The sequence below is a fragment of the Adiantum capillus-veneris genome, chromosome 14 (genome assembly GCF_014529385.1).
Source record: "Adiantum capillus-veneris isolate H3 chromosome 14, ASM1452938v2, whole genome shotgun sequence".
NCBI classification, from domain to species: domain Eukaryota; kingdom Viridiplantae; phylum Streptophyta; class Polypodiopsida; order Polypodiales; family Pteridaceae; genus Adiantum; species Adiantum capillus-veneris.
In genome coordinates, this window is record NC_140944.1 from 63,970,351 (window position 1) to 63,991,474 (window position 21,124).

Consider the following 21,124-nt stretch of genomic DNA (forward strand, 5'->3'; position numbering starts at 1 on the left):
TTGCCAATTGCACAATTGCAGTGCTCTTTCGCCCTGATAAAAAACCCTAAACAACGCTTCACTTCTCTGTCGTAGACATTTCATGGAAGCTTCAGAACTTCATTAGACAATCCCAAGTAACTATTTGATGAGGGGAAACCCTAATCGGTGGCCTCACAACCTCGAATACAGGGTTTAAACAGCACAGGACTGCACTAGCAGACCATAGGTGTAGGCTTTGTATCCCTTCACAAGAGAGCTCGGAGTGTTGATATTGTTCTTCCAAAATGTTCCTTCAGCTCTCATAGTCATGGCACCGTGAGTGATGTGCCATTTTGAGCCATTTCTTGTCATTTTTTAGCCCAAAAATAGCCTTTTTTGCTCGTAAAACCCCCAATCGAGCTAGGAAAAATCCCTAAAATTGTGAAAAACATCCCATTGGGCTTAAATTTCATCTTGAACCTCATTTTTCCACTTGGCAAGCAATCTGGATTAATCTTTTAGGCCCGCGCATAAAACCTGCTATTTTTTGCCGAGATCGCCTGCATTGAACTTTCTAGGCAAAACAAGCGTGCCACTTCGAAACACTTGACATTTGTACATCTAAAGCAAACTAGGCATATGTTTATGTGACAAAACATGCCATAGTGCCACGTCTAGGGCCTCACTGTCTCGGCAAGGTATATACGGAGTTGCAACCGTGGCATCTGTTTTCGCATATATCACACTATATACACCATAGTATTTGGCCCCACATAACAAAAGCATTGAGAATGAAGTAGATATTTTAGTTTCACATTATGCACGTGGCATGGCACGACAACATTTTGAGGCCATCATCACTATTTGCATTGTAGCCTCTACTAGCATCTTACGCAATCTTTGGGGATCTCTGATTCTTTAAGGTTTTAGGCCCCTCAACCGGTGCTCCATAAGTTGGGTAAGGTTAGGTTTTGTTTAAATCCGTAACCCTTCTGTTAAGCCTCTTGGCCATACTTCATAAGTTTGTCTGAGTCAGGCCATTACAACCCTAACCCTCTATCTGTATGCCACATCACCAACCTGTGACGTACCCCCCTCTTGAAAGAATTGTAATTGCCCTCGATTACACCTACAAACAGACACAAGACAAAAACTAGCTCAGTAGACACTGACTCTATGTACCCATACACTCGACTGCACAGATCTAGCACTTGCACAAAGACATCAGTCACAGATCAATCACATTTCCATCGAGGGCCCCATATACAAATCACGATCATTGTAATGTATTTAGCAATCACATCCAAACCGTGTTGATCTTTTCACGGGTGTCTTGATCCACTAAATCTTGTCATTATCAGATTCATATCCTTTCTCGCATTTCAAGCAAACCATGCCCATGACCATCCCTACAGAACAGAGCATGTATTTTACCAATCAAACACTTAGTTCACACAGAACATTGTAGTGCAAACACTCAATCTAGTCATCTTATCTAGTCTAGAACTCTTTATGCACCTAGATCTTTGTTTAGCCATCTCATCCTTCCAGAACTCTTGATGCACTCACAACAGTATCCAATCATCTCATCCAAATAGGAATCTTGATGCACTAGAATCACATTCACTTAGCCATCACATCCAGATCTCGCTGATCTCTAGCAAATGTCTAGGTACACTTAATTGATTATATCATTCAATGGACAAAATGCTGCAGACATTTCATCTTTCTTTACATTACTCTGACAATACATACATGAAAGAGCACACATAATCTGTTCAATCTAGGAAATTTTCAATTCAATGTATAAATTTTCATAAAGTCATTCTACATAATAATGTCAAACCATCAATATCCCTAAAATCTCGGAGAAATTAATGACTTTAGTCAATCTAGGCAACTTGTGACAAGGGAGTGGACTGGCTCCCCTTTTGTGTAGCACACACTGCACTAGATTCAACCCGCTGATTCGACATGCACTTAGGGAAAAGACACTGTTAAAAATCTAAAAGCCTAAAGGTATAGATCAAAGTTCTCCTCCCCCATCCACTTTGCATTCAGAGGTGGAACAGCTTGCTCTTGACCAAATTATTGCTGGACCTATCTTACCCTTATGTTCTTTTTCTTGTGCCCACGGACCTATAGGTTTCTGCTCTGTCCCTCTGTCCTCCAACACATCATTCTGAATTGTCAAAACTTTTTGATGAATATCAATTTTTCCCCAGTTTTTTCTTTGAGCATTTCGCAATGACATGCCCCTCTTCACCACAGTTGTACTTTGTGAATCATCAATAAAAAAGAAATACCAAAAGGGGCGCCACTCTTTGGGGGCCAATGCATTTGGAAGAAGAACTCCGCCTCTCTCTCTCTCTCTCTCTCTCTCTCTCTCTCTCTCTCTCTCTCTCTCTCTCATATATATTTATTTATTTATTTATTTATTTATTTATTTATTTAACACAATAGAAATCAGAAGCTGATGTGTTGCAAGTTTTATTGCACGAATGCTTAAAATACATATAAAAACATAATCCCATCGTTTTTGAAACGGAGACATTCAAAAGAAAACAAAACTGTACAGACTTATATGACTTACCATACTCAAAAGGATTTTTGATGACTTTGGAAACAATGTTATATGAGTTCACAAAGGTAAAGTGTGCATCACGGTGAGCAGCCTGAAGCTTCAATGCAAGAGCTAAAAGATCTGAATTAAATCTTCGAACCTCCTGATTGATGACCATGTTGCAGCTACCATCATGACTACGGGATAATAACAGCTCTAAAGGGATACACCCTATAACTGAAAGGGACACAAGCGCAAACTTCCGGGCCCCCAAGCCATATAACTCCTGTAAGTACAAGTTCAAACTAGAGTCAGGAGCAAAATTAAGGTGCAAGTTTCCCATTGTAAGACAGAAATCACCAACAAGACATTTTCTTCAGGAACTAAATGGCAAGAGATGTCTTTTCACCTATATTTTTCCACAACTGAAGTGCAAATTCGATCCTAACATAAAACACACATAATTCAACACATACATAATATGCTAACACATGGGTCAGCTCAAGGTTGAAAATTTAGGGGACACAAAAAAACCTTGCGGTGCAGATAATCTTGCACGACTTCAATGAAAAGTAAACCTCTATCTACTGTTTACAAAAATGCTCTTAAGGTTTTCCAAACACAGTGCTAGTCAAACTCTTCCCAGTATTGTGAATTTGAATTTGAACTTGTTAACCAAAACACAGAAACCTCATTAACAACCAGAACCTTGTCTAAGAAACAGAAAACTCAAATAATGTGCTATCAGCATATCATAAGTGCATACCAGCAAGTTGCTCTCATATATGGAAATAAGAAGGGTACGAAACTCATCGGGTGGAAGTTTGCGCTGTTCAGAGCTGAGGCCCCAAGGGTTGCCAAAATAATTTGTTAAGTAGTCATTGTTTCCTAGACAAACCAAGAACACAGCTTTTGATACGATTTCTTGTGCCTTCTGCCGACCCACTCTGTCCATCAGCTTTTTCCTAACCTCTGAAAAGAACCCTACTTGTTCAACGAAGTTTATTCTCTGCAGCTGTATTCCAAAGAGAATAGTCATATATCATAGCACTGCGACATTATAACATGTCTCTTGTGTCCTTCAATCATCAGAATACATTTGCCTTAGTTACATTTCCATTTTTTACTACGAAAAGTTCAAACATAGTGCTAGGAAGGACCAACAAAATTCTTACCACATGATTATGAGACAATATGCAATATAAAAGTGTTTAACAAAAATCTAATTCCACAGCAATTAGAAATGTTTACAAGAGAAACGCTACTTCAACATCTGTATGAAGAACATTACTTGGGAAAAGAGTGTTTGTGAAGTTTGGCTGAGGAGGACCAGAGTGAGAGACCCCCTAAAAACAAGATCAATTTATGGTGGTGAAACGCCTCCTGATTCCAAGCCGAAAAACAAGAGACTCATTAGGCTTTTAAAGCAACCTCATCAGAGGACATCGCTATTATGCTATTGAATCAAACAGAGGAGTTACTTAGACGTGGTTTATTTTACTATTCAGGAAGGCAGCTTATTGGCATTAGTGGGTGGAGATTTCGGCTCAAGGCTTGACTGGACAAAGTTTCCAGGATCAGACCAGAAGAAACACGATCAATCCAATGATGATGAAAAGCCTCCCAATCCAAAGACAGAAAGGACATGTCACATTAAGTATTAAGAGCAAAGAGTAAAATCTAGGCAGAAACGAGAGTGGAGAAATTTCGCAAAACGCACAGTTCAGAGAATTTAAGAGATCATTATGATTAATAAGCAAGGTACAATATGATGGCATTGTCTACCCAAGTACCCTCAATGTAGAGCTTAGAGCTGCGAAGACACAGGAAGAGTCGCTTGAGGAGTTCAGGCAGTGAGAGACATCCACAGAGGGAGATCATTGACTTCTCTAGAGCAGGGACTCGGCAGTAAGATGAGCAAGCTTCACAGCAGAGTTCAGAGCCCACCTATACCAGAGGTGCATTAGTTGACAGAGCCATTGAGCTCGGGAGAGCTAGATGCCCACATCTACGAGAGCGACCACGACATCGACGGAGGCTCTGTCACAAGACGGGTACCACGTGCCAATAGAAAAGAACAGACTGAAACAGACTTTTAGCACTTCAATAACAGCTGAACTGAGAGAGAGAGAGAGAGAGAGAGAGAGAGAGAGAGAGAGAGAGGGACGAGACGCGACACAGAGTGGCGGAATTCCACCCGAGAGAGTATTGGCCCCAAACCTTCGCGCCCCTTTTAGTATTTCTTTATATTGCATCAACACAGTACAAGCCGGTACTCCAGACTCTGCACCTTCTCCAAGAAGCATCCAAGAGAATGAGCTCTTGCCTCCTATTTAAAGGCCCTTGGCCTAAAAAGCAATTACAGTGAAAAGCCTTCAAAACTCAAAAGCTTCTGGTCCAAAAGCAATGCCAAAAAGCTATCAACGTAAATCACGGAAATCCGTACAACTTGCCACATCATCAGCCAGCGTAATTCTCAAAAATCTGCCACGTCATCAACAGCTACGCAATTTCTTGTGTGTGTGTGTGTGTGGGTCTTGCTTTATTTCCTTTATATCACTTGCGGCCCCATCAGACGGGGTCCCCCTAAGTTGGTAGACCTTATTCTTCTGTTACTTGTTCTTCTTAAGGGTTTAGGCCCCTCGACCGGCATCTGCAAGTTGACTCCCTTCTTCAGGGCTTTGACACGTCAGCAGTTTGTGACATCTCCCCTTCATGAAAGACAGTAATCGTCCGCGATTACAGCATATCTGCAAAACAACTCAAGTTAGCTTTCCGAGGGTCATTCCGAGGGACAATCAGTTCGCTCTTTTTGTTAAGGAGTTAGCTTCTCCTTTCGGCTCTTTTGATCAAGGAGTTAGCTTCTCCTTTCAGCTCTTTTGATCAAGGAGTTAGCTTCTCCTTTCGTCCAAATCGGAACTCTTGATATTCCGGCGTAAAAGAATTAGCCATCACACCCAAACCGCACTAATCTTCCATGGGTGTCTTGATTGATGCACTAAAATTACATACCCAGGCAATCTCATCCAATTAGGAATATTCAATGGTTGGCACATCACAATGCAGCACAAATGCTCACATATGCATGTTACAAGACACAACAAACAGCGCCGCTGAGCACTCCCCCGAGACAAACAATCTGCGGTAAGAAGCTACTCAACGACTACCTCGTCACTCCCCCCGCAAATAACCTAAAAAGGTCCGAGCCATGAGCTCAGAGGACTATACAACCAAACGCTCCCCAGACCACAATTTGCGTCGCTTGGAGGCTCAAGCATACAACCAAACACTCCCCAGGCATCGGTCTGCGTCGTTCAGAGGTTTTCTAGCATACAACAGAACGCTCCCCAGGCATTGGCCTGCGTCATTCCGAGGTTCAAACAATACCAAAACAGTATTTCTCACTTCTCCACCCGAGAGTAAAATCACCAATTATTGAAACCAATATTAAAACCAGAGTCAAACAATTCAAATCGGCACCAAGACAGGTTCAAAACAAATACCATCCATTTCAAACAAATTTCAAACAAGATCACCAAACAAGTTCAAACAAAATTCAAACCTAGAAAGCAATCTCAACATTAGCCGAGCTCGAAAAGTCGACTGACTTTTCATCCTGAAACCTGCAGCAAAAATTAGCGTTAGGTTCATTCCATAAGGTCATAGCTTAGCACAGCATGGTCCATCAGCTCTTGGATAGACAGTGTTTCTTTGGCGACGATGGTAGTCCCAAGATAGCAATCGCACTGGACCTCCAAGGTCATCTGCTCGTGAAGAGACATCTACTGAGAGATGTCGAGAAATTTCAAGTTATAATCTGCTAGGGTTTCCATGGCAAGCATTTCAAGATACCCCACTCTGCCAGAATTTGCACTCCAAAGGAAGATGTCAGAAACCATATAACTTCGGGCAAAATTTTTCTTGAAAGCTTGCCAAGTCCTTGGAAGTGTACGGCTTGGTAGCTATAGACATCAACATCTGCATGGCACTGCCTCTAAGAAAAACAGTGACTCGAAACAAATCTTGGATTCTTCTTTGCAAGTGATCTTTTTGGCTTATGCCCTGTAAGGATTACCGTGCGCTGAACAAGAATACCATCAAGAACAAGTTTCCTATCCCAAAGATTGATGATATTCTTGACCGTTTAGAGGGTGTTGCAATTTTTAGCAGGATAGACCTTAAGAGTTTGGGTATCATCACATTTGTATAAGGCCAGAAGTTTTGCACAAGACCACGTTTAGAACGACATTCGGTCTTTATGAGTTCTTAGTGATGCCATTTGGTCTTACAAATGCTCCTGTCACGTTGTCACGAGACGGGCACCACGTGCCAATACAAAAGAACAGACTGAACAAACCTTTAGCACTTCAATAACAACTAAACTGAAACAGAGAGAGACGACACGCAACACGGAGTGGCGGAATTCCACCCCAAAGAGTATTGGTCCCAAACCTTGGCGCCCCTTTCGGTATTTCTTTATATTGCATCAACACAATACAAGCCGGTACTCCACACTCTGCACCTTCTCCAGGAAGCATGCCAAAGAATGAGCCCTAACCTCATATTTAAAGGCCCTTGGTCTAAAAAGCAACTACAGTGGAAAGCCTTCAAAACTCAAAAGCTTCTAGTCCAAAAGCAAAGCCAAAAGCTGCCAACGTAAATCACGGAAATCTGTACAGCTTGCCACGTCATCAACTAGCGCAAAACGCGAAAATCTGCCCTTAGGGTTAGGATTAGGGTTAGGATTTCTGCAGTTTTAGAATTCGGGTTTGCAGAATTAGGGTTTTGCAGGTTTTAGGGTTAGGGTTTCCAAAATTAGGGTTTCAACAGTTAGGGTTTCTGGCAAAAATTAGGGTTAGGGTTTTTGCTCTCGGGCCACCACGTTATCACTTTGTGACACTTCTTCTGTTACTTGTTCTTCTTAGGGTTTAGGCCCCTCGGCCGGTAGCTCCATTCTTCAGTAGGTCGACACGTCAACAGTTTGTTACATCTCCCCTTCTTGAAAGAGAGTAATCGTTCTCGATTAAAGCATATCTGCAAAACAACTCAAATTAGCTCAAAAATTTCCGAGAGACATTCCGAGGAACAATCAGTTTGCTCTTTTTATTAAGGAGTTAGCTTCTCCTTTCTGCTCTTTTGATCAAGGAATTAGCTTCTCCTTTCGTCCAGATCGGAACTCTTGATATTCCGGCGTAGTAAAATTAGCCATCACACCCAGATCGTACTGATCTTCCACGGGTGTCTTGATGCACTAAAATTACATATCCAGGCAATCTCATCCAATTAGGAATATTCAATAGTTGGCACATCACAATGCAACACGAATGCTTACATATGCATGTTACAAGACACGACAAACAGCGCCGCTGAGCACTCCCCCGAGACAAACAGTCTGGGATATGAAGCTACTCAACGACTACCTCGTCACTCCCCCCGCAAATAACCTGAAAAGGTCCGGGCCATGAGCTCGGAGGACTGTACAACCAAACGCTCCGCAGACCGCAGTCTACGTCGCTTGGAGGTTCAAGCATACAACCAAACGCTCCCCAGGCATCGGCCTGCGTCGTTCGGAGGTTTTCTAGCATACAACGAAACGCTCCCATGGCATCGGTTTGCATCGTTCCGAGGTTCAAACAATAACAAAACAATATTTCTCACTTCTCCACCAGGGAAGTAAAATAACCAATCAATGAAACCAGTGTTAAAACCAAAGTCAAACATTTCAAATCGGCACCAAAACATGTTCAAAACAGATACCATCCATTTCAAACAAATTCCAAACACGATCACCAAAAAAGATCAAGCAGAACTCAAACTTAAAAAGCTATCTCGACATCAGTCGAGCTCGAAAAGTCGATTGACTTTCCATCCTGAAACTTGCACCAAAAATTAGGGTTAGGTTTCTTTCCATAAGGTCGTAGCCGAGCACAGCATGGTCCATCAGCTCTTGGGCAAACATTGTTTTTTTGGCGGCGATGGTAGTCCCAAGAGATAGCAATCACACCGAACCTCCAAGGTTATCAACTCGAGAAGAGACATCTATTGAGAGATGTCGAGAAATTTCAAGTTATAATCTGCTAGGGTTTCCATGGCAAGCATTTCAGGATACCCCACTCTGCTAGAAGTTGCACTCCGAAGGAAGATGTCAGAAACCATATAACTTCGGACAAAATTTTCCTTGAAAGCTTGCCAAGTACTTTGAGTATGCTGCTTGGTAGCTATCAACATCTATATGGCACTGCCTTTTAGAAAAACGGTGACTCCAAACAAATCTTGGTGCAAGTGATCTTAATGGCTTATGCCCTGTAAGACATGAGCGGTGAAGACGGGAGCACGCCCGATGCGCGATGAAGTAAGGGTGGGAGTGGCTAACAAGATCCCTCAAATAAAATTCCAATAGCTTTGTCTGCTCTTTTGTAGGACCGGTATGCTTTCAGAAAAGCACACGCCTGATGCTCTAATACCACTGTCACAAGACGGGCACCATGTGCCAATAGAAAAGAACAGACTGAACAGACCTTTAGCACTTCAATAACAACTAAACTGAAAGAGAGAGAGACGACACGCGACACGGAGTGGCAGAATTCCACCCCAAAGAGTATTGGTCCCAAACCTTGGCGCCCCTTTCAGTATTTCTTTATGTTACATCAACACAATACAAGCCGGTACTCCACACTCTGCACCTTCTCCAGAAAGCATGCCAAAGAATGAGCCCTAACCTCAGATTTAAAGGCCCTTGGCCTAAAAAACAACTACAGTGGAAAGCCTTCAAAACTCAAAAGCTTCTAGTCCAAAAGCAAAGCCAAAAGCTGCCAACGTAAATCACGAAAATCCGTACAGCTTGCCACGTCATCAACCAACGCAAAACGCGCAAATCTGCCCTTAGGGTTAGGGTTAGGGTTAGGGTTAGGGTTTCTACAGTTTTAGGGTTTTTGGCAGAAGAATTAGGGTTTGCAAGTTTTAGGGTTAGGATTTCCAGAATTAGGGTTTCAGTAATTAGGGTTAGGGTTTCTACTCTCGGGCAACCACGTCATCACTTTGTGACACGTCTTCAGTTACTTTTCTTCCTAGGGTTTAGGCCCCTCGGCCGGTAGCTCCGTTCTTCAATAGGTCGACACGTCAGCAATTTGTTACACACGTTCAATAGAATGATGGACCGGATTTTACGCTCGCATCAAAAGTTTGTTGGCGCATTCTTTGATGACATGATAGTCTATTCGAGGAATGAAGAGGAGCATAGGCGTCACTTGACCATTGTGTTCAAAGAGTTATGCAGTCACAGGTTACTTGTCAATCCTAAGAAAAGTGAATTCTTCCTGGAAGAGATTCACTTTCTTGGCCACACTGTGTCAAAGGATGGTGTCCGAATGGATCCCGCAAAGGTTGAAGCTACTAAGACATGGCCAAACTTAAAGACTGTGCATGATGTTCGAAGCTTCTTGGGATTGTGCTCATACTATAGAAGGTTTATCGGGAATTTTGTTGAGATAGCTTCACCTCTTCACGCTTTGCAAAAGAAAAAGGTCACTTTCAGATGGACCCATAGAGAGATTTCACCTTTCAGTCTCTTAAAGAAAAGTTGACTTCAGATTCCGTGATTGTTTTACCAGATCTCAGGAAATCATTTGTGGTCCACTGTGACGTCTGTGGCAATAGCATCGGAGCAGTGCTAATGCAAGATGGTCAGGTAGTAGCTTATGAGAGCAGAATCCTACAAGGGCTAGAAAAGACTATGCAAATCTATGAGAAAATGTTATTGGCCGTGATGCATGCGCTCTCTAGCTATAAGCACTACCTATTAGGTGCTGATTTTGTTGTCCAGACAGATCATCAGACCCTGCGATACTTCTTGACACAGTCAAAGTTATTGGGCTGGCTATTGAATGATATACATAGTTTCCCTCAGTCCAGTGGCTTTACTTGCTTTTCCCATCGGCATCGAGCGAGTACAATAGACTATGTCAAGGTGAAACCGGCCCGTAGGGCGCTAGTCGTAGGCTTTCACCCGAAACTTTACTTTAGACTTTAGCACAAAGAGAAACTTTGCAAATAACAACCTGTAACGGGAATTGATACTTCCAAACACACACGGCTTGGAAGCTAGAGCGCTACCAAGTAGACGCCGACACGTGTTAGCCCCAAAGACTGGCGCCCCTTTAGGTAATTCTTAATTGTTATTGCAAATAGACGACCCAAACACTTGCACCTATCTCTCACCAGGCTGTCCAAACCTGCCCATGGCTGTAATTCCAGGTTTTTGACCCAATTTCGCCAGCATAACAATGCAACACCCTCTGCAGGTCAAAACTACATGTCAAGGACACTTTCCCATGAGGTTAGGAAGCTTTGTAGTAAGCTGCAGGTCAATTTCAGCGTGCTGTAATTCCCTGTTTTAACACTGTCAAGTGTCCAAAGCCATGTTTAAGCATTCCAAGGCTCCCCCGACGTTGTCCTGCACTTTAGGTGCGAAACCAAAGCCTCCATAGAAGTTAGTGCAATCCTTGACGTAGATGGGGAAGGGGGAGGGTCGGAAAAACCTCCTGGTGGGGAAAATTCTTCTTCGCCTCTCATGCTCATCACCTCCAAGCGAAGTATCCATTCCGCTTCGAGTGATGACCATCCACTGAAGTCGTGGGTCCTTGTGGGTTCTTGCGGTCTTGGGTTCACAAGGAACTTGGGTTCTTGGAGGTTCTTGAGAGTCTTGAGGTTCTTGAGGTTCTTGAGGTTTTCTTTCGCTTGCAATCTGTGTTTGAGAAGGATCTTCTCTTCACCCGAGTTCTACTCCTTTCTGCGGGCGCACCCCTTGGCGGCTTGCGCTCACACCAAGGTTGCATTTTCCCACCTCACATCGATTGGCCGGCCGCTAAGTGCACGATCCACTCTCAATGAGTGAAAAGAGACACAAGGGGAAGGCTGGACAAGCCCTTCTTTCTTGGGATTCCTGTCACTCTTCAAAAAAACGATTAGGAATCGATACGCCCAAGCGAACTTGGGTTCGTGCGACCACAACAAGCAAAAGAAATTCTTGTGATTCTTGTGGTTCTTTCCTTGAGTGATACAGAACACTGCCAAAGAACTGATACCAATGCTAGGTGCAGCGGAATGAATGTTTGCGCTTTGCTCAAGATGAGTGCTCCGAACTGTCCTCAAGGTTACTTTTGTTCTTATGGCAGGGAGACCCTTCCGTTCTTAATGAGAGAGTGCTATGATCACAAACAAAGTGAATGGACACTGTGCGTGTAAGTGTATAAGACTGAGAGATAGAGAGAGAAGAGAGATACGACACCAAAGACGTTGTAAAACCCTCCTCCGAAGGCCCCACTCTCATCGGCAAGAGTGGTCTACTTATGATTGCACAAATTGGTACAAACTGAATGCATGTGACTGATGCAAGTCTAGGCTATGTCGGCGATGACGACGGGGATGACGACACCGACCTAAGGGCTGAAATCTGCAATCTTTTATCTGTTTACCAAAAACGCTATGGGCTCAAATCTACGATTATTCCAAAAACGCTCATTTTGGGGGTGTTTTCTCATGGTCTTTGTCGCTAAAAAGTTGCACGTTTAGGGCTGGAAACTGATGGTCTTTTCGGGCTGAATCTGCTACTCTTTGAGGGGCTGAATAGCCAGATGCTTCATTGCTTAAAACGCAACCTAAATCTGTCAAAGGCTGAAATCTACAAACGCTAGGAATGACCAAAACGCTAGGGCTGCATATCTGCTTGTCGATGTAACTGTTGCAAAACCGCTAGCTGTTGGGGCTGCCTAGCGATGCTGCTTCGGGTCAAAAACGCTAGGTCTATGGTCTTCAAAAACGCTAGCTTGCTGGGTTCTGCTAGCGATGATGCTAATGCAAAAACGCTATGCACTGGGCTTGCATCCGTTGTGGTGATCTGCTGATGAGAAAACGCTAGGGGAGGTTCTTCTTGCTTGGTGGGGGAAACCGCCAAGGTCTTGTTGAGAAGTTGCCTGCTGAGCTTGGCTCCTCTTGCCTCTTCTGCCATTTAGTGCTAGTCTAGGTTTGCTTATATACAAACTTACTCAATTTGCCCTACCTACTTCCAACAAAAGTCACTTAAAAATAATAAGTGAAAAATATCAAAAATAGGTAAAATACGCTAAATGCACTGGAAAATTCCCCTGATGGAATCTGATGGGAATACCGATGAAAATGTTGTGTGCAACCAAAGGATATGCATCAATACTAAGTCACTGGGCATGCACGGTCTACGAATAGACTCACAAACGTGCCAGATCACTTCTAAATCTATTGACTAGACTGATTGAAACCTAAGCGTGCTGTAGCTTGTCCACGGACACATAGGGTTGGATGTGTCACGTGGCATCCCCTCCTTTTCAAAGTGAGGTACTGGTACCGAACTGTATGGCGTCGAGGGAGATCGCCAATAGCATCCGGAATCCTGGAAGGGACTCTTCGCCGGCGCACTCTGATGTGTGGGTCGTGTGGTACTTGAACTTCATAAAAGTCTGCGACGCTTGCTTCTTTGGGCCGCGCTGAAAGCGACACAAAGTCTTCTGTGGCTCCTTCAATGCTTCTACTTCGTCGAGAGTCATGCTTCTTCCTTCTTCAAGAATCTCCGAAGCTGAAAATTCCTAAAACCATTTCTAACACAAAACCATGAACATACCCATTCCATGAGTGGAAAAAATCTTGTCTTCTCTAAAGACTCTGTATGCAATGTACATGAACATAGAGACCGAGTGAAAAACCGTTCATCAAACACATGCAAACAATGAGATCGAATCTTTTCTCTCTGATCTAAATCAATCAACTGCGGCAATTCACAACGGACACAACGGAAATGCCTATGCTTGGTGCTCATACTTTCATGTGCTCGTTCTAAGAATGTGTCATGCCAAGGAAGAGACATGGAATGTGACTTCCTTACATACATACTTTTCAGCTTTTCACGAACAATCCGCATACATTCGTACTCATTCACGAGTGAGACGTGCTCAACGTACAATATGTCATGCCTAGGAAAAGGGATGAGATAGAGACGCTGACTAAAATACAAGAAACGATCACAAATGAAACACTCGTACAATGCGTATTGACCAATCGTACGAACACACGGTACTTCCTGTAATGGTTCTTGGGACCTAATCTCGAGAGCCAAGATCGGTTCTTCGAGATCTATCGAATCTTCTTGTGGGGGATCTGTGAACCTCGCCTCAAAAGCCAAGATCGATTCTTCATGATTGATCGAATCTGTAACAATGTTAGCTTCGCTAGCAAAAGTATCCACTAACACAATATCCTTGTGAACAATCACATCATCTTCATGCAACTCATCATGCTTGTGAGAAATCACATCTTGATCATGCAAATCATCATGCTCATCATTATCATTCAAATCATCATGCTTAGCGTTGTCATTCAAATCATCATGCTTCTCACAATCATGCAAATCCTGCGTGTCATGCTTTGAAGAAGAAGAGACTGAGAGAGTCTCCTTTTCCCGAATCTCTTGCATTTGTGCCTGAGCTTCAGAAAAGAGTTGCAAGAACTCTTTCATGTGTTGGTCGCTCTTTCGTTTGACAGCGGCTGCCATTCTTTCTTAGTGTCTACGCTCCATTTCTACTTTTCTTTCTGCTCTTCTTTCTGCGTGTCTACGTTTCATTTCTGCCATTCTTTTCGCATGTCTTCCGTCGCGTTCTAACTTCCTTTCCATAAACATCTGGTCCAACGCCTCCATAGGAGTTAGTGCAATCCTTGACGTAGATGGGGAAGGGGGAGGGTCGGAAAAACCTCCTGGCGAGGAAAATTCTTCTTCGCCTCTCTCATGCTCATGAGCTCCAAGCGAAGTATCCATTCCGCTTCGAGTGATGACCATCCACTGACGTCGTGGGTTCTTGTGGGTTTTTGGGGTCTTGGGTTCACAAGGAACTTGGGTTCTTGGGGGTTCTTGAGGTTCTTGAGGTTTCCTTTTGCTTGCAATCTGTGTTTGAGAAAGATCTTGTCTTCACCCAAGTTCTACTCCTTTCTGCGGGCGCACCCCTTGGCGGCCTTGCGCTCACACCAAGGTTGCTTTTTCCCACCTCACGTCGATTGGCCGGCTACTAAGTGTACGGTCCGCTCTCAATGACTGAAAACAGACACACGGGGAGACTGGACAAGCGATTCGTTCTTGGGATTCCTGTCACTCTTCAAAAACACGATTAGGAATCGACATGCCCAAGAGAACTTGGGTTCGTGCGACCGCAACAAGCAAAAAAAATTCTTGTGATTCTTGTGGTTCTTTCCTTGAGTGATACAGAACACTGTCAAAGCTCTGATACCAATGTTAGGTATAGCGGAATGAATGTTTGCGCTTTGCTCAAGATGAGTGCTCCGAACTATGCTCAAGGTTCCTTTTGTTCTTATGGAAGGGAGAGCCTTCCATCATAGCACAAACAAAGTAATGGAGACTGTGCGTGCAAGTGTATGAGATTGAGAGATAGAGAGAGAAGAGAGAGACGTAAAACCCTCCTCCGAAGGCCCCACTGTCGTCGACGAGAGTGGTCTACTTATGATTGCACAAACTGGTACAAATTGAATGCATGTGACTAATGCAAGTCTAGGCTATGTGGGCGATGACGACGGGGATGACGACACCGACCTAAGGTGAAACAGGCCCGTAGGCGTTGGCTTTCACCCGAAATTCTTTACTATAGACACACACAGAGAGCACTTTGCAAAAAGAACCTGCGACAGGAATTAACACTTGAATACACACACGGCTCGGAAGCTAGAATGCCCCGAGCAGACGCCGACAACCTGTAGGCCCCAATATTGGCGCCCCTTTCGGTATTTCTTTATACTTTGAGAGGGTAAATTTACAAAGTAGAGTCCTGGGAATCCTTTGTCCATATCCAACTCGATACCACTTGATTTGGCCAAATTTCGGCAGCATAACAACCCCAAAACTTGCACGAAACCAAATTCCCCTGTTGGAACTCACTTCCATTGGCATAAACCCTCTAATTCTTGCCCAAAAACAGTAAATTCATCACGCTGTATTTACTGGTTTTTGCCCTGTTTTCAGCCCCTAATTGTCCTCTGCCAGTGGGGCACTATTCCCAATGGTTCTGGCATCCATATGGCTGAAAAACAGTCAATTTACAGCGCATACATAGCGCTGAAAACGCACCTGTACGGTGAGGTTATGACCCTCACCAGTGCCTGCTTTGGAGTAGCAGTTAGCTACCCCTGTTCCTGCTCAAGGAGGCTCTTGCCTCAGTACAAAAGCATGAACCCACACAGCTGTACATCAATCAAATGAAGAGCCCTCTTGTGGCGCATCACATAACTGCACGTAGGGGAGAGAGAGAGCAGTGTGTAGTGTGCAGGTCATCACTCCGAGCACCACACTGTACATAGAGAGGAAAGCAAGCACTCCATAGCTCTTAACCTGTGACAGGTTCTCAATGAAGCATCCCCCCAGCATAAATCGAGCACCCCCCTCTTCTACCCTTAACTTGTAATGCATCTGTGAACAAATAGATGCAAAAAGGGAAAGATTTCCATGGCTGCCAAAACCTACGTATCGCTGAAAACGAAGCAAAACAGCTCTACAAACACGCATTTGATGCCTTCCAATGCTGAAAATGAGCTCCTTAGACCTAGGCAAAGTCATGGGAAGCTCAAAAATGGAGAGAAATGGCTGAAAATCAACATTAACAACCTCCAAAACTGCTCCAAAGAGTCAATTACGAGTTCTCTTCTCCCAGACTTGGTAAATTGACCAAAAAGTGCCACTTGGCACTCATATATGCAATTTTCCTGCATTGGGCTTCCGGCTTAAAAATCTCTCAACTGGTGCATCAGTTGACTTTGCAGCAGAGTAATAAAATGTTGCCCTGGTCATATCGAAGGTAATGACGTGAACACATTTCACGGCCCAAAATAGCAGTTCCCTAATTTTTAGGAGATGGTTCTGTTGGGCTCCCACTGGTCATCTGACCATCTATCCTCATTGGGACCGCATCTAATAGTGCAATGTGGCCCAACTGTCAACTACTTTCTGTTGGTGATCCCACCTTGACTTTATGCCTTTATTGAGTTCACTTCCTAGTAATCACCAACTTGCTAAGTGCGACGGGGGGACCTACGGTTGTACTGAGCCTAGACATCCTCTTACTATACGAATTCCAGTGCCGACCCACTTCCCGTCTGCGGGTGAAACTATCGTTTACATTGGCCATACAATGCCCGACCATTTGCAACTTCAAAAAGAGGGTCTCAAAAATTAAACTTCAAAAAGAGGGTCCCAAGAAACCAACAACTAAGGTTAGGAGTTGCCACGTCCTCATGACATAAGGGCTGAAATCTGCAATCTTTTATCTGCTGTCCAAAAAAGCTATGGGCTGAAATCTGCGATTAGTCCAAAAACGCTGATTTTGGGGCTGTTTTCTGATGGTCTTTGTCGCTGAAAAGCAGCAGGTTTAGGGCTGAAAACTGAGGTTTCTTAAGGCTAGAAACTGATGGTCTTTCCGGGCTAAATCTGCTACTCTTTGAGGGGCTGAGCAGGCAGATGCTTCATTGTTGAAAACGCTGCCTAAATCTGTCAAAGGCTGAAATCTGCAAACGCTAGGAATGACCAAAACGCTAGGGCTGCATATCTGCTTGTCGATGTAACTGTTGCAAAACCGCTAGCTGTTGGGGTTGCCTGGCGATGCTGCTTGGGGTCAAAAACGCTAGGTCTATGGTTTTCAAAAACGCTAGCTTGCTCGGTTCTACTGGCGCTGATGCTGATGCAAAAACACTATGCACTGGGCTTGCTTCCGTCGCGGTGATTTGCTGATGAGAAAACGCTAGGGGAGGTTCTTCTTCCTTGGTGGGAGAAACCGCTAAGGTCTTGTTGAGAAGTTGCCTACTGAGCTTGGCTCCTGTTGCCTCTTCTGCCATTTAGTGCTAGTCTAGGTTTGCTTATATACAAACTTACTCAATTTGTCCTACCTACTTCCAACACAAGTCACTTAAAAATAATAAGTGAAAAATGTCAAAAATAGGTAAAATAGGCTAAATGCACTGGAAAATTCCCCTGATGGAATCTGATGGATTCTGATGGGAATACCCATGATCATGTTGTGTGCAACCAAAGGATATGCATCAATACTAAGTGACTAGGCTTGCACAGTCTACGAATAGACTCACAAAAGTGTCAGATCACTTCTAAATCTACTGACTGGACTGACTGAACCCTTGTCGTGCTGTAGCTTGTCCACGGACACATAGGGTTGGATGTGTCACGTGACATCCCCTCCTTTTCAAAGTGAGGTACTGGTACCGAACTGTATGGCGTCAAGGAAGATCGCCAATAGCATCCGGAATCCTGGAAGGGACTCTTCGCTGGCCCACTCTGGTGTGTGGGTCGTGCGGTATTTGAACTTCATAAAGGTCTGCAACGCTTGCTTCTTTGGGCCGCGCTGAAAGCGACACAAAGTCTTCTGTGGCTCCTTCAATGCTTCTACTTCGTCGAGAGTCATGCTTCTTCCTTCTTCAAGAATCTCCGAAGCTGAAAATTCCTGAAACCATTTTCAACACAAAACCATGAACATACCCATTCCATGTTAAGTGAGTGGAAAAAATCTTGTCTTCTCTAAAGACTCTGTATGCAATGTAGATGAACATAGAGACCGAGTGACAAACCGTTCATCAAACACATGCAAACAATGAGATCGAATATTTTCTCTCTGATCTAAATCAATCAACTGCGGCAATTCACAACGGAAATGCCTATGCTTGGTGCTCATACTTTCATGTGCTCGTTCTACGAATGTGTCATGCCAAGGAAGAGACATGGAATGTGACTTCCTTACATACATACTTTTCAGCTTTTCACGAACAATCCGTATACATTCATGCTCATTCATGAGTGAAACGTGCTCAACGTACAATATGTCATGCCTAGGAACAGGGATCAGATAGAGACGCTGACTAAAATACAAGAAACGATCACAAATGAAACACTCGTACAATGCGTATTGACCAATCGTACGAACACACAGTACTTCCTGTAATGGTTCTTGGGACCTAGTCTCGAGAGCCAAGATCGGTTCTTCGGGATCTATCGAATCTTCTTGTGGGGGATCTGTGGACCTCGCCTCGAAAGCCAAGATCGATTCTTCATGATTGATTGAATCTGTAACAATGTTAGCTTCGCTAGCAAAAGTATCCACTAACACATCATCCTTGTGAACAATCACATCATCTTCATGCAACTCATCATGCTTGTGAGAAATCACATCTTGATCATGCAAATCATCATGCTCATCATTATCATTCAAATCAGCATGCTTATCATTGTCATTCAAATCATCATGCTTCTCACAATCATGCAAATCCTGCGTGTCATGCTTTGAAGAAGAAGAGACTGAGAGAGTCTCCTTTTCCCGAATCTCTTGCATCTGTGCCTGAGCTTCAGAAAAGAGTCGCAAGAACTAATGTGTTGGTCGCTCTTTCGTTTGACAGCGGCTGCCATTCTTTCTTGGTGCCTGCGCTCCATTTCTGCTCTTCTTTCTACGTGTCTGCGTTCCATTTCTGCCATTCTTTCTGCATGTCTTGCTTCGCGTTCTAACGTCCTTTCCATAAATATCTGGTCCAAAGCCTCCATAGGAGTTAGTGCAATCCTTGACGTAGATGGGGAAGGGGGAGGGTCGGAAAAACCTCCTGGTGAGGAAAATTCTTCTTCTCCTCTCTCATGCTCATCACCTCCAAGCGAAGTATCCATTCCGCTTCGAGTGATGGCCATCCGCTAAAGTCATGGGTTCTTGTGGGTTCTTGGGGTCTTGGGTTCACAAGGAACTTGGATTCTTGGGGGTTCTTGAGGGTCAAGAGGTTCTTGAGGCTCTTGAGGTTTTCTTTGGCTTGCAATTTGTGTTTAAGATAGATCTTCTCTTCACCCGAGTTCTACTCCTTTCTACGGGCGCACCCCTTGGCGGCCTTGCGCTCACACCAAGGTTTCTTTTTCCCACCTACGTCGATTGGCCGGCCGCTAAGTGCACGGTCCGCTCTCAATGAGTGAAAAGAGACACAAGGGGAGGCTGGACAAGCCCTTCTTTCTTGCGATTCCTGTCACTCTTCAAAAACACCATTTGGAATCGACACGCCCAAGCGAACTTAGGTTCGTGCGACCGTAACAAGCAAAAGAAATTCTTGTGATTCTTGTGGTTCTTTCCTTGAGTGATACAGAACACTGTCAAAGCTCTGATACCAATGTTAGGTGCAGCGGAATGAATGTTTGCGCTTTGCTCAAGATGAGTGCTCCGAATTGTGCTCAAGGTTCCTTTTGTTCTTATGGAAGGGAGAGCCTTCCGTTCTTATTGAGAGAGTGTTATGATCACAAACAAAGTGAATGGACACTGTGCGTGCAAGTGTATGAGACTCAGAGATAGAGAGAGAAGAGAGGTACGACACCAGAGACGTTGTAACACCCTCCTCTGAAGGCCCCACTCTCGTCAGCGAGAGTGGTCTACTTATGATTGCACAAACTGGTACAAACTGAATGCATGTGACTCATGCAAGTCTAGGCTATGTCGGCGATGACGACGTGGATGATGACACCGACCTAAGGGCTGAAATCTGCAATCTTTTATCTGCTGTCCAAAAACGCTATGGGCTGAAATCTGCGATTAGTCCAAAAATGCTGATTTTGGGGCTGTTTTCTCATGGTCTTTGTCGCTGAAAAGCTGCAGGTTTAGGGCTGAAAACTGAGGTTTCTTAAGGTTGGAAACTGATGGTCTTTCCGGGCCGAATCTGCTACTCTTTGAGGGGCTGAGCAGGCAAATGCTTCATTGCTGAAAACGCTGCCTAAATCTGTCAAAGGCTGAAATCTGCAAACGCTAGGAATGACCAAAACGCTAGGGCTGCATATTTGCTTGTCGATGTAACTTTTGGAAAAACGCTAGCTATTGGGGCTGCCTAGCGATGCTGCTTCGGGTCAGAAACGCTAGGTCTATGGTCTTCAAAAACGATAGCTTGCTAGGTTCTGCTGGCGATCATGCTGACGCAAAAACGCTATGCACTGGGCTTGCTTTCATCGCGGTGATCTGTTGATGAGAAAACGCAAGGGGAGGTTCTTCTTGCTTGGTGGGGGAAACCGCCATGGTCTTGTTGAGAAGTTGCCTGCTGAGCTTGGCTCCTGTTGCTTCTTCTGTCATTTAGTGCTAGTCTAGGTTTGCTTATATACAAACTTACTCAATTTGCCCTACCTACTTCCAACAAAAGTCACTTAAAAATAATAAGTGAAAAATGTCAAAAATAGGTAAAATAGGCTAAATACACTGGAAAATTCCCTTGATGAAATCTGAGGGATTCTGATGGGAATACTGATGATCATCCTGTGTGCAACCAGAGGATATGCATCTATACCAAGTGACTGGGCATGCACGGTCTACGAATAGACTCACAAAAGTGCCAGATCACTTCTAAATCTACTGACTGAACCCTTGTCGTGTTGTAGCTTGTCCACGAACACATAGGGTTGGATGTGTCACGTGACAAAAACCCTAAACTTGCAGAAAAACACAACAGGCTGTAATTCTCTGTTTTGGATCGTTTTGGGCGGAGCGAGCACGCCTACGCTGCTCCCGC

The 21,124-nt window shown here is 44.0% G+C and overlaps 1 protein-coding gene across 4 annotated transcripts in view; it reads right to left on the bottom strand.

The window, feature by feature from the left end:
- The window catches only part of LOC147442498 (GDSL esterase/lipase At5g18430-like), an 84,905-nt gene that overhangs the window by 12,634 nt on the left and 51,147 nt on the right, over positions 1-21,124 (bottom strand). For all 4 annotated transcript variants that reach the window (XM_086528661.1, XM_086528662.1, XM_086528659.1 and 1 more), the window contains 2 exons: positions 3,291-3,539; positions 2,555-2,810 (listed from right to left, as the gene is read on the bottom strand). In XM_086528661.1, the coding sequence (XP_086384787.1) occupies positions 2,555-2,810; positions 3,291-3,539 (505 nt within the window). The remainder of the gene's footprint in view (positions 1-2,554; positions 2,811-3,290; positions 3,540-21,124) is intronic.